This window comes from Ambystoma mexicanum, chromosome 1q (assembly GCF_040938575.1).
Source record: "Ambystoma mexicanum isolate Mex_15411 chromosome 1q, UKY_AmexF1_1, whole genome shotgun sequence".
In the NCBI taxonomy this organism is placed as follows: domain Eukaryota; kingdom Metazoa; phylum Chordata; class Amphibia; order Caudata; family Ambystomatidae; genus Ambystoma; species Ambystoma mexicanum.
The window spans coordinates 1316256074-1316273606 of record NC_090922.1 but is presented as its reverse complement, the minus strand read 5'-3'; the positions used below and the strand labels follow the sequence as shown (position 1 = coordinate 1316273606).

The 17533-nt window shown below is 42.4% G+C and overlaps 1 protein-coding gene across 1 annotated transcript in view; it reads left to right on the top strand.

The window, feature by feature from the left end:
• The window catches only part of PODN (podocan), a 481723-nt gene that overhangs the window by 249049 nt on the left and 215141 nt on the right, over window positions 1-17533 (top strand). Inside the window, exon 3 of the mRNA XM_069642176.1 lies at window positions 12905-12998. Coding sequence (XP_069498277.1) covers window positions 12905-12998 — 94 coding nt within the window. The remainder of the gene's footprint in view (window positions 1-12904; window positions 12999-17533) is intronic.

Sequence of the window (17533 nt, the reverse complement as noted above, 5' to 3'; positions counted from 1 at the left end):
ACCAGTCCATTGGTAGTTCAGTAGAGTCTTTTTCAAAAGCAACACAGTTTGGTTGGTTAGTTCGTTTGTACCCAGCATCAGCAGCCAATCAGAGACAACGCAGGCAGCTCGTCACACTCGAATCACGGCAGCTGCAGAAACAGTTCTCCGCATCAACAGGCAGCGAAGAGCAGGACAGCTAGACAGTACAACCACACTTAACCACTGCACTTGCTCCACTGCGCACCTGTAGTCAAACTAGGGAGCTTTCATTTTAAGTTATCCTTGTCCAAGTGTGGCCATGGAATATACTGCAGTCTTGCTCCCCCTTTTTCTAACAAGGGGAACTGCGTAAACACTGTCCCATAATTGGATCCACTATTAGTCTATCCAAGGCAGGGATAATCATCCCTGTCTGTCTCCTTGTGGGTAATTACCTTAACCTGCTTACATATGGTGGCGACTCTCCCTTCTCACTATGTGATTGTCCTCGAGGACACTCAGGATTTGCTATGGGATAGGGTGTTCTATCTTTAGGTTGTTCCAAATATGACCATTTCACTTCCTTATCCATTTGTAGACTTCCTTCAGGGGCACACAAGCTCCCTCCTTCTCCAAGACCGGACTCTCTTTCCTCGTCTGACTTATCTAGTCCCAACTAGTGTAACTATCATCCCCTTCACCCTTATCCAAGTTCAGTCTGCTCAAAGACAATGCTCAACATTCATCACTGAACAGGTTTCCCTACTCACTTTTTGATTGAGGTACTGGGGATCGACTACTGTTCCCTCGAGTTCCATACTCGCTACTTCGCCTTAACTGTTGATAGACCTTATCGATCCTTTCTCCAATGCTTTCTGCATCAAATCTTTCTTCTTATAATGCTACTCTAGATACTGCTGGCATTATTTCCTTTATCAGAAGAATCTCTTCCACTCTGTCCCATCGTATTTCTGGGCTCAGCCTCATTTGTTCTTTATGAATGAGACTGGTATTGAGACCTTGCTGTCTCCTTTTCTGTTCTTCATCTATTTCCCTTCGCTTTCTCGCATCCCTTCTAATTCTTTCTTCCTCTTGCCTTTGTTCTTCTGCTCTCCTTACTCCTGCCCTTCTTTTGTCTTCTTCCCTTTGTCTCCGTAACATTTTGTCCCTTAACCTTTGTGCTTCTTCCTCCTTTCTCTTTCTTTCCTTTCTATCCCTTTCTTCTATCGTTCTCTGTCTATTGTCATACTTTCTTTGTTCTTCTGCACGTTCTTCTATTTTCTCTTGTTCCTCCTGATATATCTGCTCTCGTCGCTCCCTGCTTTTCCTTTTCTGCTCATCTTCTTTCAATCTCTTCTCTTGTTCTTTATCCTTTCTTCCTTGTTCGTCCTTATCTTCTTTGCCTAACTTCCTCAATATTTTTCCCATCTAGCTTACGTAATATCTGTCCTCCCATCCATTCGTTTTGTACGAGCGCCATCTCGTCAGCCTTATCCTTCTGTCCTTTCCATCTCTTAATCTCCTTGTCTATTTCTGTTAATATATTTGACCTCTCACTCTTTTCTTCCTTGTGTGATCTTATACATCTCTTCCTTTCTCTTAACTCCCCTCGCACTACAGCTGCCTGTAACTCTAAGGAAAAAATCTGTCCTCCCACCTCTTCCATGGGAATCTGTGGCCTGAACTAGAATTCATCAGGTATTCCCATTAACTTGCCCACTAAACCTGGGAGCCCTGTTAACAAAATGCAAACCCCATAGTGAAAAACTTCTGGCTCTAGTGGCACTCCTCGCATCGCTATTTGTCCTGTAAATGCTATGATAAATTTGCCCACATTTAAATAATGTATTCCTGGTATTAAGCACACTATGCCTTCATCAGTGAAGGAAATTGTCATATTTAGCTCCGTCATCAAATCTCTACTCATATATATATATATTTTTTAAGGTTGTTATGGCTGGAAAAAAAATCAACCTTTCAACGTATAAATAACAAAATATTAATACAATTTGTGATTCAATTTATAAAACATTTTCTAAAATAAAAGGAAGGAGGAAAAAATAAAAAGGAAAAGGGAAAAGAAAAAGAAGAAGAAAGAAGAAAAAGAAAAAAAAAGATCAAACTAATCAAATAAAATCACATACATTTTTTTCCCAAACATCAAAATCAGTTTGTTATAAAATAATTAACATGCTGCTCACATTCTAGAACTCAAGGTTCACACCAGAATTTTGATAAAAGTCTGGGATTTCATCCACAATTGGTTTCTGCTATATTTTATCTCAATTCATGTGTCCATTCCTACATCACCCCATAGATATGTCTACTCCTCAGTTATAGAATTATCTCTTAAATTCAATTTTCCAAGATAATTCGTAATAGCATATCTAATCGATTTTTTATCTGTATTGAACAATGCAGACCACAATTGCATATGTGTTAAATCAACATGATCCTCAAAGTAAGATTTTAAAAAGTTGCATCCGACCGATAATAATTCATCACAATTTGTCATCAAATGTTGCAGTGTTTCAGGTTCTCTTTTGCAATAGCGACAGTTTATATTTGATGGTGACATTAATTCCCATCTACATAATGTTTCCTTAGTGGGCCACGAATTTAACCTAAAGCGCAAAAAGTCTGCATGATGATGTGGATTTGGTGAATGTAACAGATAAGGAGCTGTTTTACCATATCTTTTCAACAAAAACGGATTGGAGTTACATTTTTTATAGCATAGACATTTTGACTGGGCTTGAATCTAATCATATTCATGTAGCTTTTTCTTCGCTTTATTTGGATTTTCAATGAGAAGGTTAATGGGGATGTCAGCATCATGCAGACTTTTTAGAGCCCTAGATCACCATTGTCTAGCAAACATATTATCTGATGTGTTTATGTAATCAGATATTATTACTAACAGACCATTGTCGTTATTACTCATGATATATTTCCTATACAAAGTACAGCTTTTCCATTTGTAAACAGCATGAAGTGAAATAAGCCCTAGCTCGTAACAAACTATTGGAAGGGATTCTGACATGGGAAAAGATAGCACATTCTTCCAATAATGGCCCTCTATTTTTGCCCAATATGAATAGGGATTCCAGCTTTTAGTTTCTGTACCATACAGCATGACGGGAACCATTTTTTGCTTGTAGTACAAAATTAAACCGCCAATAGAAAATGTACAATACTTGGCTCTGATCACTTTAGTTTGGGATAATGCTGTAGACAGTTTATTTTTTAGACTAACTTCATATGGAAGATCTTGCGGATGATTGTTTATAGACACTCCTAAATAAGTATAGCTCGTGACATTCTGTAGATTAGTCTTTTTTAGGGCCCATATATGACACTTTGTTCTTTGTTTCCTGTTCCCAAATTGCACAACTTCTGTTTTTGTTATATTTATGGTAATATGATTTTTTTTAACATAGCTCTCTAATGTATTTAACATCGTTCGTAATCCTTCTGGAGTTTTGGATATTAAGATCATATCATCCGCATATAGCAATAAATGGATGGGTATTCCTTTAAGTCTGGGTATGTCAACCTCCAAACCTTCAAAGTTGTTACTTACATCCGCAATATTGAAATTAAATAAATATGAGGCTAGCAGCATCCTTGCTTTAGCGCACGATCAGTCTTTATTGCATCGGATAATAGACCCTCCCGACTTAAGCAAACTTGAATAAATCTATCTGAATGAAATTCGTATAGCCATTTCAATATAAACCACAGGCATTTATGGTGTATTCGTTTTTTGAATAGCAGTTCGCGTGGAACTGAATCGAATGCTGTTCGAAAGTCTATGAAATCTGCGTATACCGGTTGTTTTCGCTGACTTGCCTCATGAATAATGGAATTCAAAGTGAGTAGATTAATGGCTGTCCCAAGACCAGGGATAAACCCTGTCTGCAAAGCATGTCTCAAATTTGAAACAGACATCCATTTATTGAATTCCACCAGCACTAGCCACGCAAAAATCTTGCCAGGGCAATCGAGTAAGGCGATAGGCCGGTATGATTTAGGGTCTGCTCTATTCCCCTTCTTGAAGATAGGCAAAATGGTAGATTTTTTCCAAGAAGGGGGAATAGAGCCAGTGCTCAGTATTTGCCTATATAGAATTGAGGACCAAGCTTGTGGATTTTGTTTCATTGTGTAATTGGGAAGGCCATCGGGCCCTGCTGCTCTACTAAGTTTGGAAATAAGATTTTTTATATCATCCTTGTCAAAGAAAAAGTTATGATCAAGCTGCGATTCGTCAAATTTAATGTCACATCCAGTGAGTGGCGTTCGATAGACTGTTCCAAAGTAATCACTCCAGGTTCGCTCTGATATGGAGTTAGTCTGAACAGAAGCTTGAGTTTTGTATACAGCTTCGTTCAATAAAGCCCAAATTCCCTGTGTTGATTTCAGTTTAATCTGGGACATCATTAACTCACCATCTTTTTGGTATCTGATGATTTTACGACCCCTTAACCATTTTTTGTAATCTGCTTTTAGGGCTTTTATCTGGATGTTTCTGCTAGTGGTAAAAATATATTTTAAATTCCTCAGATTTTGCCTTAAGGTGGCTTTTTTATTTTTCAACTCGAGGTCAAAGGCATGTAAATGCCTATGATTATACTGTCCATCATGATGTCTTTTCTGTGAAAACCTTTGCATTGAAACGGTATAACATCCTTCTTCTAGATGGTTCCTGCTCATGTTATTATCAATGAGTATTTGTTCAAATTTGGATAGTTTAGACTCTGTCCATATTATACGAGACCTTGAGTTGTTAGACGTGGTATGTATAAGATCCATATTCCTAGAAATCATTGATTGACCTAGGGGCCATATCCACGATAGGCACAGTTGCTTGTGATCACTGTGGTCAGAAGCTTTGATCAATAATGATGTCGCTATATTCATCCATTTAGTATCATTATAAATATAATCAAGGTTAGCTTCTTGCAGGCCCCTATGCCAGGTTGTAGAGGGGGGTATATCGCCCTTTAGGGCTCCATTTAACATCACATAGTTCCTGCTTGTCATTAACTGCTTCCATTGAAGTTCATCTACTGTTATTTGGGTTTTGTCTGACGACATTAGATGAAGATTTAAATCTCCCATTATTAAAGTAGGGTTGATAGTCGAATCGACAGATATTTCATCTAGCATGGAGCTAAGATGTTCAAAGAAATCTTTCGATGATAGATGGTCTTGACCCCAACATATATTTATAATGATGAGAGTCAACTTATTTCTCTGGAGTTTAATCTTCTGAATATAAGGAGTAGTGGAGGTGTGGGCACTGCTCTTAAAATTCATCGCTTTCTTAATGGCTGTCAGGAGGCCTGCCATAGGACGACCTCTTTTATTACATATCGCAGGAACTGTGAAAATGTCAATTGTATCCCATATCGGGGCATCAATTAGCCATGTTTCCTGTAACAAAATAATGTCAAAGGCACTCAAGTTGTTTTCTTTGGAATTGATAAAGTGCCTGTGACCTCTTGTATTCCAGGATACCAAGGACACCCTCTCCTTTGGTAAGAATTGTTACTCAGAATATTAACAAAGTGTCTGTTTAGAATACGACAATGAACAAGACATGTCACATTCTCATATAGAGACTGGCAATTTCTAACTAAAAGGAACTCTACTTGTAGCTCCTGAGAACCCTTGAGCATTCATGGCATTACCCGATAATGAAAATGTTCACTCTCGTATACATGAGCGAGTTGCCCCAGTGTCTACAAAAAAAAAAGGATTTGCCTCCGATCTTGATGTCAACTCTTGGTTCCTCTTGAGGATTAGGCTTCATAGATAGTACTGAACACTTCAAGTCTGCCAGTGAGCAGTCCTATTGTGGGTACATACTTATTCTCGTATCTGTAAAAGGATTTCCACCTGTGACAGTGATAACCCCTATCCTAGGAGCGAACACCTGTCCTGTGTTTGCACTCTGCTGTATCTGCATGGGTACATGCTGTGACTGCCCTTGCAGCGGATTCAATGATGCTTGCTATGGTTGCAAAGCCTGCTGTGCTGGCGATGCCTGTGTTTGATACACTGTATGATCTTGGGCGAACCTGTCCCTGCTTTGTGGGCTATATGCTGGAGGATAAGCTGTCCACCCCTCTTGAGAATTGCCCATTCTGTACATACCCTTGACTCCCACATGTTCACGTGATGTGCCCTGTCATTCAACATGTCCAAAATACAGCAGGGAATCTTCTAACCTACCCATCCTGCATGCCTTGATTACTGCCTTGGTTATTTTAAAAACTTCCTTGATTATTCTGCGAATTTCCCTGATTATTTTGAAAGCCTCCTCTTCTGCGGAAGCCTCCCCTGCCTCTCAGTATAAATATGTTTCCACCTTGATCAAACTGCAATTGGTTATTCTCCTGTGGTGTACCTGATACCTGCTATGATCCTGTCCCTTCTGCACTAGTCAGAATCACCCCTTCTATAGCACACTTTGACAGTTTCTTCTGCACTAACTTAGCTTCCTCGAGCTTCCTAGCATCCTCTCTCTTTCGATTTTTCTCTTGCAACAAACGGCAATGATGTGCGATCATCAGCTGTATTTCTGGCCATGGTTTTGCTTCCATGCCCACCAGCTTCTTGAGCTGTCTCTGTACCTGATCTGGCAACCCCTGATATCAAATATGATAGAATACAGGTATTGATTTTCCCCACGGCTTTTGAGTTTCCAAAGACCACTGCTCTCGAATATTTTGAATGTAAGCAAGTGGATCTTCCCCTTCCTGTATCTTTCATGCCAATATAGCGCCCATATCCGACATATTTGGATATTGTACTCTTTCCAGACTGCCACTCTACAATTATTGAATGGTGCACATCATGCGCTGTGTTCTGTACTGTGACACTTGCGTACCCTGCTCTTGTCCAGATGTCATCAGCCCTCTCTCCAAGGATATCTGATAGAATACCCTTAATGTCCCCTGTAGCCATTGCATTTCCCCTTGTCATTTTTTCAAATTCATAGATCCATTTTCCGGCACTCAAAATCAAACTCAGGAGTTTGCACCTTAAATTATCCTTGTCCATTTGGGGCCACGGGGTATACAGTGGTCTGGCCCCTCCTTTTTCTAACAAGGAAAACTGAAATCCCAAAATCATAATTGGCTTCTGTCGTCTGCCTATCCATAGTAGGGACAATGGTTCCCGATTGCCTTCTTCCTGGCAATGACCTTAGTCTGCTCAGGTATGGCGGCAAATCCCCCCATTACACTATGGGATTGCCCTTTGGGTCGATCTGACCACGCCATACATTCTGTCGCCCTTGGCTTAGGTAAGTCCAGATCAGATCATCTAACATCTTTATCTGTCCAAAAACATCCCTCGGAACCGCATGCACCAGCTCCCTCGTCCCCACGGAAAGGTTCCCTGTCTTCGTTTGACATGTCTTGTCCTCAGCTCATGTGGCTGTCCTCTTTCTCATCTCTGTTTAGAGTCAGCCCGTCCAAAGACAAAGCTCTGTGTTCGAAACTAAACAAGCTTCGTTCCTTACCTCGTGACTGGGAAATCTCAAATTGAACATCTTTCCCTTTATTTTTTAATTTACCTTTTGTCCTCATCGCTCGATAAACCTTGTCAATTTTATCTCCTATATCTCCTAACTCAAAATCCTCCTCTAGGTGTAACCTGGAGGGCCCTGGCATCGGTTCTTATGATGGGAAGAACTCCCCTATGTCCTCCCATGCTACTACTGGATTTGGTACCTCTAGCTCTTTTTCAATGCGATCAATGTCGCATACTCTCTGTCTTCTCTTTCGATTCATCTCTAACCCTCACTTCCTCCTGTCTCTTAGTATCTCTCCTCTCATTTGCCTTATGTACCTCTTCATCTCTTGGTCTTTACATTATTTTCTCTCTCAATTTCTGTTCTCCTCTTCTTCTATCTTCTTTTTTAGCCTGTCTCGTTCTTTCGATTGCTCTCTACTTGTTGTATTTTCTTTGATCCTCTGCCCTTTCTTATACAGTTGCTCTCACCTTAGTCTAATCTTCTTTTTAGCCTCATCTTCTCGTAATCGGTTCCTCTCATTCCCTGTCTTTTTTATCTTGCTCGTCTTGATCTTCCCTTTGCCGTACTTCCTCAATGCTCTTCCCATCAGGTTTGAGCAATATCTGACCGCCCATCCATTTGTTCTGTTTGAGCTCTATCTCGTCAGCTTTATCTTTTTTCTCCTTTCCATCTCTTTATTTCCCGTTCTATATCTAAAGTCAAACCCGGTCATTCTTTCTTTGTCCTATGGGACTTTAGAGATCCCATCCCTTTCAGGAGTCTTTTCTGGACTTTCATCACTACAATACGCAAGTGGCTCATGCGTTGGATTCCTATATCCTGCCTCTGCCTTAAGCTCTCTTAATGGATATACTCCTTCATCTTTTGTACTGTCATCCTTTTCTTAAGGCGCAGAAGGGGGAGCAGAAGGCTTGTCACCCACCTCTTTACACTGGATAAGCATCCAGTCTTCAAGAGGCGAGTCTTCCCTTTCCTCCTGGTACATATTCCAAGGCTCTAAACTAGCTAACCTTTCTTCTAACTTCTTTCCTGTATATGCTGCGTGCAGGTATGTGGTCTTGTGTTGCAAAACGCTTTTGCCAGTGATCTCCCTTGCGGCCATGGCATGAACATCTTATCTGCCGTGACCTTAACCCATTCTGCACTATATTGTTTAAGCTTGGGTACATTTTTTGGCAGCTGTTTGCACAGGTGCATAAGTGGAGTAACATCTTCCATCATGACAAGTCACAATTAACTGTCAATACTTACCATCAGTTTACACAAAAAATACTTTTTCAGAAAAATAACACAATATGAGCTGGACCAATCATTGCAGCTCCATTCCTCTATATCTCACTTTACTTCAGTCTACCTGTTTTGGTCAATACCTTTATCAACTAAAAAAGTAATAATAATCTACTCTCAGCCTTTTACCACACTCTATGGGTTGTCCCATTTCGACATTTCATCATTTCTTTATCACATTTAATATATACAAATACACAGACAGACAGACTGGCCGGCCCACCTATACCTCTGCCAACGCTCTGCATGGCTTATCTGGCTCCTAATAATTACTCTGATCGGAGTGTGAATTGTCTTCTCTCACAAAGCTATTTGTGTGCAGCCTAGTTTCACCTGTTTCACAAATTCCTTCTAGATGTCCCTGGACGTAGGATTCTGGGCTTATCTTTATGTATCGCAACTCATCCACAACCAAACGCTTCTACTTGACGCTCTTCGTCATTACCTCAAATACCCTACCAACCCTCCGTTATTCTTTCCCCATTATCACTTTCCCCATTTAATACACAGTTATGCTTTGCCAGCTCTCTTAATCTACTCACCATTTGCTTTTCAGCTCCTGACCCTCGAGATCGTCTCCTCCTCAACCGGTCACCTTAGCCTTTGGTTCGCTCAGCTGCCTGCAGAAACTGGGAGGGGAATTCTGTGAAAGAGGGACCCGTCCCAACTGCTTTGTTTTCTTGCGAGATTTTGTTGTGGTTGCTATCCACATGAAGCCCATTTTATGATCAAAATTCGTCATAAGTGACATCAAACTACAAAAACCTACTTGGCTTTGTGATAGGATTAAAGGGAACATCTAATAATAATAATTTGGCATTTATATAGTGCTACGAACCCTCAGGTATCTGAGCGCTGCTCATTATTATCCACGGTGTGTGGTGCTCATTTATCGACCTCGGAAAGATGAAAGGCTGAGTTTGGCCCCACCGGGATTCGAACCTGTGTTAGTAGGCTCTGCACGGATGTCAAAGCGAGCGCTCTACTCGCTGTGCCATTCTATACTGACGGGGAAGTGCTTGGGTTTCTACTGTCAGGTGGGCAACTAAGCCCATTGCTAGTGCAAATCATCTTTCGTGTCACTCTAATACTAAACAGTTCATTGGTTATACAAACTATAAGGCTCTTTGATACATGGCCCTCTACCATTGGTTTGGCACCTTTGCACCCTTCTGGAATATTCCACACGCTAGCATCATGCAGGCTACCATACCAGGTGCATTGAAGGTCGGCGTGATCTTGCCTCCCCTTCCAATTAGCCGCACATCTTTCATCACTCTTGCAGTCTGCCAGTCAATTAGGCTTTGAACTTGGCCTTGTAGAAGCTCTCTGTGCCTGGGAAATAAAGGGAGCATCTTCTTGGTTTCGGTGTAGCTCGTCCCAATGTCTATTTTGATCTGACCATGTGACTGGGAGACTGCAATTTCAAGCCTTTTGCAGGTTTTAATTCGATTAAATGATGAAATCTTGATGCCTTCAGTGTTTTTCCATTCCATTTCAAACAGAAGTTTGTTTCTTTCTCATGTTCATGTAACTACTGGATGGACACCCAGGCTCACGGTGGCCTTGTCTTCTTGGTGCTGGGCCAGCCAAGCCTTTCTTGTATTTCTCCATCACCTTCAGATATTTTCCAACTGCGCCACACTGAAAACTCTTTTCAATCACAGGGTTTCAACCTTGCTTAAAGTGCATTGTGAAATATCCAGGTTCTATACATTCCTATGTATTATACGTTGGCGCATCGCCACAAAACTATTCACTACATAGCTAGCCTTAAGATCACTTTGTCTACGTGCGTACCTGTGTCTGTACAAGTGTAAACTGATTTACATATTCTTTAGCGTTTCTGTACCATGAACTTCTTCATCTTGAGCCCGAAATGTTGCTCATCTTTATCACCTCCTCTTCAGAGCTTATAGAACATCTATGTTCATCTTCCTCGTGCATCTTTTCTAGGTGTGTCATTATCTGCTTCTCATGACATCACCAGTCTCCTCTTTCACTAATTTTCACACTTGTTCTGGGACTTTGTCCAAAAGCCCATTATTTCTTTGTGAATGGATAAAAGTTTTTCTTAATGGATACCTAGATTGCATGATTTTCTGTGGTACAGGCATCCTTACTGGTACTGCACGTGTTGCAATTTCAGGCTCCCAACATATAGGCATCATGGGGGGGGAGCTTTTGGCAGGGGTACTTGACTCCATCTCTACAGCTTAAATCACGACTTTTCAAGTTTTTTTAAAACAACAAAAATGAGCAAGCACCATCAATCGCTGCCCAATCCTCTTATTTCAATTGTCTGTCTATTCTCCTGATTGGCGCCAATCGCTATGCTATACTCAATTACAGTAGCTTCAGTTTTTCACAATCTCTATCGCTCTTTGATATTTGTATTGAACAAAAAACATTCAGACTAGTCAAATAATGACACATTAGAAACACTATGATCGCCTTTTTCCCTCGTCTTTACTTTATAACCTATACAGGGTTTGAGACATCATCTTACTTCATCCTGCTTACACGTTTTATATTTCACTTTGAGTCCGGGCTTCTAGGTGCTACCACTTCTCTTCACAATATTTCCAGTTACTATTTCCATTCCCCTTAGCCTACTCACCATTCGTTGATCGACTCGAGGCCGTCGGTATTGACTACTCCTGCAATCCGACCACTTTGCCTTCCGTCTGCAGAGCGCCCATGGAAACCGGGCAGGGATTTCATCAAAAGGGGACCTGCCCTCCTTCTCGGTTCTTCTTGCAAGTTTATTTCTATCGGCCGCTCTCCACAGGAAACTCTGCGATCTTCCAGCTAATGGCGGAGGATGCCCGATCATCCGAAACTCTGGAGACAAAATAGTTTGGATCTTTTTGAACCATCCGCACCACTACCACATGAGCTTATGGCCCTTTAGGAACCTGCATGCAATGGATGGGTTCACAGAATAACTCTGAATCCAAATAACTGAACTAACTCAGGAAGATGGCAAAGTACTGATTTATTAACAATTATCTGAAACAGGGAGTTAAAACGAACATTAACAGACATGAGCTTGATTTCTCTCAGCAATCTTTTCACACAACATAGACTTTATACTAAAAATACGTCAGAGGTGATGTCATACTACGTGGCAAATAATGAAAAACCTAGAGGAGATCAGGATAGGCTTAAGGGGAACATCTAAGTATCCTATCTGTAGAAACTTGTATTGTAATTGGCTGCCCACCGTCACTTGGACTACATATGCCTACTTCTAAAACATGTAATCTCCCAAAACATTAGGTATACAGTTTCTTATTGGTTTTTCAAACTATAAGGTATACGTTTGGTTGGCATGCTTGTGCCAAGTCTGGAACATTCAGTTCACTTAGCAGCACATAAACCCAGACCCAGATGCAAGGAGGTGAGGCAGACTCTACCTCCACACCCAATTAGCCCAACATCTCTCATCGACCATGCCTTCTGCCATGAAGATTGTCTTTGAACTTGGCCTTGCAAAGTATCTGTGTCTCTGAGAATACACGGGAGTGCAGGCACTCACTATTGTTGTTCTAGGACTCCGAGTTCAAACTCTATTTTCATCCTTGGCTCACATGACAGGAGATCACAAATTAGTCCATTTTGCAGCTTTTAAATGTATTAAATTAATTAAACTTGGCACTCTTGGCATTCTTTCTTTGCACCTTAACAAGGGATGATTCATCCTTTGCACGTTTGCTCCTTTCCCGAATAGATAGCCGACCATGGCTCTCTATTTGGATTGCATATTCAGCCTTCATGTTTAGAAGCCTTAGACATTCTATATGGCAGCCCACATTGGTATCTCTCCATATGCATTTGCTCCAGTCTGATCATGTCTTCAATAACCATTTTCACACTTTTCATGATGAATCCTCATGGGATAACAGGGAAAGTGATGCACACTGTACTTTGAGAAAAAAAGATGTTGTTTGCTTTGCTCGATGGTTTGGAGAACATCTGATCTCATTCCATAGACACGACCATCATTTGGCTGGGTTAGATGGGGACAGGCATTTGGGCTTTTCTGATTGTTTGCAACTTTTCTTCATACCTCAGTCCTCTCTGACAATTATAACTGTTTTCTTTTAGAACAACCAGATTGAGGAAATCCCTCCAGAAGAGCTGTCCCGGCTTTACCGTCTAGAAACGCTCAACCTGCAGAACAACCGGCTGACTTCAAAAGGTATGCTCGAAGAAACAACCGTCTCTGAATAGTGATAAATGGACAAAGTCCACGCAAAAAAAACAATTGGACTTTATTAGTAAATCTTAACAAAGTTTTTTGTTTATTGGTAGAGTGCTCATTGTATAATGCCTGGGTAAGGGCTGAAAGGGTGGGGCAGTGGAAGGGCGGGGGCAAGGCTTTGTTATGGGGAACTACCCCACATAAAGGGAAACAAGCGTTAAAATGAAGGCCAACACGTACAATATGGAAAAATAGAAGAATTCATCATCATCATAACTATATTCAGCTTGAAGCCATAAAAGTATGCAAACACAACATTCAAAAATCAAATAAATAAACATCACATTTCCCATAAAAAAACCAGACAAGTTAGGACAGCTGCATGTTAGAGATGATCTAAGTGTCACACGGTTGTTACATAATAATTTGATACAGGCTACCAAACATATCAGAACACAGAGGTGCCAGGTGATTATCAGTGAACCGTGAACCTTGATGGCATGGGCAGGTGGGCCTTACTTTGCAACCTGTTCCCAGAGGTACAACATTTACTCCTGTAAGCACCGACCAATGACAGGTCATTTCACTAGGCAGGAGGCTGGGTACTATTAAAGAATTGGGTGGAGAACCACATGACTTATTGAAATTCAATATGCCCTCAATTAAGGCCTGATCTCTGAGCTCGATTCTATTAGAGTCATGTGTATAGGCTCCCTGTCGACAGAGCCTGGTACAGAAAATGATTTGCTCCTGCCTAACAAATGGGCAAACCCTCACCTCACGGATCCAGTTAAGGGACTTGTTTAAAAGGGCATCTCTTGGTTCATAATGGTTTGGTGCCAGCTTGCGGACCCTGCAAGATAGAATGAGCCCCCTACCTGTGAGGACATAACCCTGCTTCTGTTAGCAGTTGTAGTGCCCCATGGATAAGCCATCCGGGTTGATACCCTTCCAGAGGTGATAGTTATCCCTGGTACCCTAGCTTAATGGGGGACCGGGGATGGTTTACAATAGTGCAGGCTAGGAGGAACAGTGGCCAGACTTGTTGCAAACATACTTATTTAGATCTAAACCAGGCCTGTTATGAGAAGGGTGGTTATCTTGGGCCCATTCACATGCCCATTGGCATCCCCCTATCGTACCACTTGTCATTCTGAGTAAATCATCTTTGACTCCTCTCTTTCCTTCATCCCTCCCATTCAGGACATTGCCAAGAATTCCCACTTTCAACTCCACTTCCTCAAAGGAATTCTTCCTTTCCTCACTTTCCCCCAGAAGCTCAATGTCTCTAATGTAATGCACTGGCTCTCTCTAGGCTAGAGTACTGTAATATCCTTTTCCATAACCTACCCTCCTCTTCCCTACAACCCCTGCAGCTAATCCAGAATAGGGTTGATAGACTTATCCTTGGCCTCACGCCTTGGGACCGTATCTCTCCAGCCCTAAAAATCCTTCACTGGCTCCCATTTGCTGCAAGGATCATATTCACATCTCTCTGCATCATCCACAAGACTGTCTGGGGCTGTGCACCACACTATCTACAACTTGCTCTCACTTAATACTCTCCCTCTAGATCTATACGTTCCTCCGGCACCAACTTTCGGTGTGTTAAGCGCTTCGCCCAATAGCGAGCTGGCGGCAGATCCCTTTCCTATGGAAGAGGCCCCCCCTTCCTCATCGTCTTGAGCCAGATCGCCTCAAATCCCAGAAGCTCCTCAAGACTTTCTTTTTCACCTCCTTTCCTCTTCTGCTAATTCCCACAGTTGCTGAGATTGGTAATCAGAATCCTTATGTGTCTTCCTGGGACCTGGCATCCCACACCCAATCACGTACAGCACTTTGCCTTAGCACCCTCCGGCCTATGCCATCACAAGCCTGCACTTATTTATTTATCAACAGCTGCTCACTCTCTAGCACTTCCCGCCTGATAAACCTAGCACTTATCCCCCACTCCATCATCCCTTCTCTCTTTCTGCACTTGCATGTACTGAATGCGCACAAGGCGTAGTAGGTCTGCCTCTATCTTTCCTTGCTATATCTGAATCACTCCCATGTTTCCTCCCTGTTGCCCTGGGGCGCTGTGAAAGACAATTTACTTGATGTATAAGCGCCTTACAAATGCACAATAAATAAATAATTTTCAGGGGTGTCAAAATGATCAGGGCTGTGCTCAGTCACAAGCAGACCATTATCCACTTGATTCTTGTGCCTACCTCCTTGGACACCTCCAACAACCCTAAAACAGTTGGATACCCCTCCTTGCATAGACCACCACCAGCCAGCTCAATAAGTTGAAAGACCAGTTTCTTAAGTTGGAAAAGCCAGCTGAACGGTGCTACACTGGCAAACACTAGGTCACTCCCAACTCTATGGGTTGGTAAAACATTGGCTATTTGCTCACGGGGAAGAGGAGAGCCACAGTTTCTTCTGTCTGGCGGGAAATCACCATAGACCCCCACTGATACCTCCAGTGGGCTTGGTGATTCGTCGGGTAAGGACATCATCGACTTCGCTGTGTTATCCCCTGTCACAGAAGCCACAAATGTCTCAGATGTTGTAATACAATGGATAGGAGGGTGACTGGGTGTTGAGGAACTCGAACATCTAGAGCTACAGAGGAGGCGAGGGTTGAAAGCTCTGTAGAGCTGATAGGAGTAGATGTAGGTGTTCCAGACTCAAAATCAGGGGCAATGTCCCCCTTGCAAGGGACCCAGGAGGAGCGTCAATAAGTGGCGGGAAAGGCCATATTCCTTTGCCTTCAGTTATGCCAGTTATGGGGCATGGGCAGCCAACACTTTGAACAGTTTCAGCATCGAAACAATCAGCAGGGTTTTGTGCATAAGGCCCTACTCCCTGCAAGCTCAAAGTAGAGGCAGAGCCAAAAGAGCTCAGAAAAAAGAAGGTGCGCATTGACAAAGGGTCTCATGTCATTCACTGGGCTGGGCTCTCTACTGCGTGTGATGACCGGTGGAACACTCAGAGATTTCATTTTCTTTTAACCAATAAGAATTTTCACTGGGAAGGGGGCACGGGCACAGCTTCAAGATTGATTTGCTCATCCGAAATGGCATGTGGGGATAGCCCTTCCATTTATGTTCACCAGCCCTTCTAATTCCCACTGGAATCCCACTTGTGTCCCACGTGGGTCAATCAGCCCAGAATCAGGGGCCCAAAGAGAGTGTAAATACTATGTAGCGGGGTGACTCTCACCTTTGGCCTGGGTCTAGCTCTAACCCCATGAATCCCAGCTCCACCTCCAGCTTGAGCTCTTTTGCATCATGGGCTCCGTTGCACTGGTACCTGCAAGGAGCCGTGTAAGAGAATCAGCCACACCAAGGTCCTCACCGGGAGTCTAATGGGCAACTCTTCTCTGGAGTTCGCCAGAGAACCTCAGACGATCCATGGACGCGAACACCCAACGGGTGCAAACACCCGCACTCTTTCCCCTGAGGCTTCACCCTAGTGGGGGGATGCAGCAGCTTTTGTCCAGGAGGGGGTGGGCCCTCAGCAGCGGCCCACAAACAGAAGAGAAGAAAGACCGGCCAACGGGTGCAAACACCTGCACCCTTTCCCCCGCGTGCTTAGAAGAATTGAAAAGGTCTTAATAGAATTATTCTTCTAACCTGACAAGATTTCCGAGTCAAATTGTGTACAGCAAATATCCCTTAAGTGAGAGCAGGGCACAGGTGGATTCCAAAGAGGTTCTGACTTACTGGGCACCACTGAGGGCATTCTGTTGATAAACAACATGTGGGATGAAGGGCTAGTAATGGCAATGGCTGCCTTTAAGCCGCCTTGGATAGACTACTGCAGCGTAGGGTATTTGGGCCTCCCAAGCAAGATATAAGATTAAAACCATAGGTATAGATTTCTGTGGATAGACTCGCCCTCCATTGCTGCCCAGTTGACAAGCACATTATTTTCAAGAATCTAGTTTACTAAGTGTTTCACAATAAATCCTTCTCCCTGGGATTATTGCTCCTGGGTGTCCCCGGCCTTCTTTCTTGAAATCACTTCTGGATATAATGAATTTATCTAGAAACATATTTTATTTCAACACTGCTTCTTATCAAATTAAAACAGACAGGCACTCCACATCTCTGTAAAATCCTCAAAGGTCTGATGCTCACTGAAGAGTTGCAATGTAATCTCATGTAATGCTGCACCATTGAGCGGCTGGATGATGTCACATGGTATGTTATGCCGAAACCGATCAGCGAAGGTTAGACCGGGCTTTCCTGAGGAGTTTATGTGCCGATGCATTTCTCCTTCAGCTTACTTTAACATTAGCCAAGTAATTCAAGACTTCAAAAGGAAACGTGTTACTTACTTGGAATGAAGCTATATAAATGTAACCTTCAACCTGACCCCTCCTTCTTCATGGCCTCGTTCCTCACTTTCCTTCAGCCTGTCCCTGCAATAATTATGAATTGTGGGTGTATTGGGAAGCAAGGTACAGACTGTGAGAGATGTGATACACTGCATGCAAAGATAAACATAAAAGAATGCTCATGTGTATAATACATTGGGAA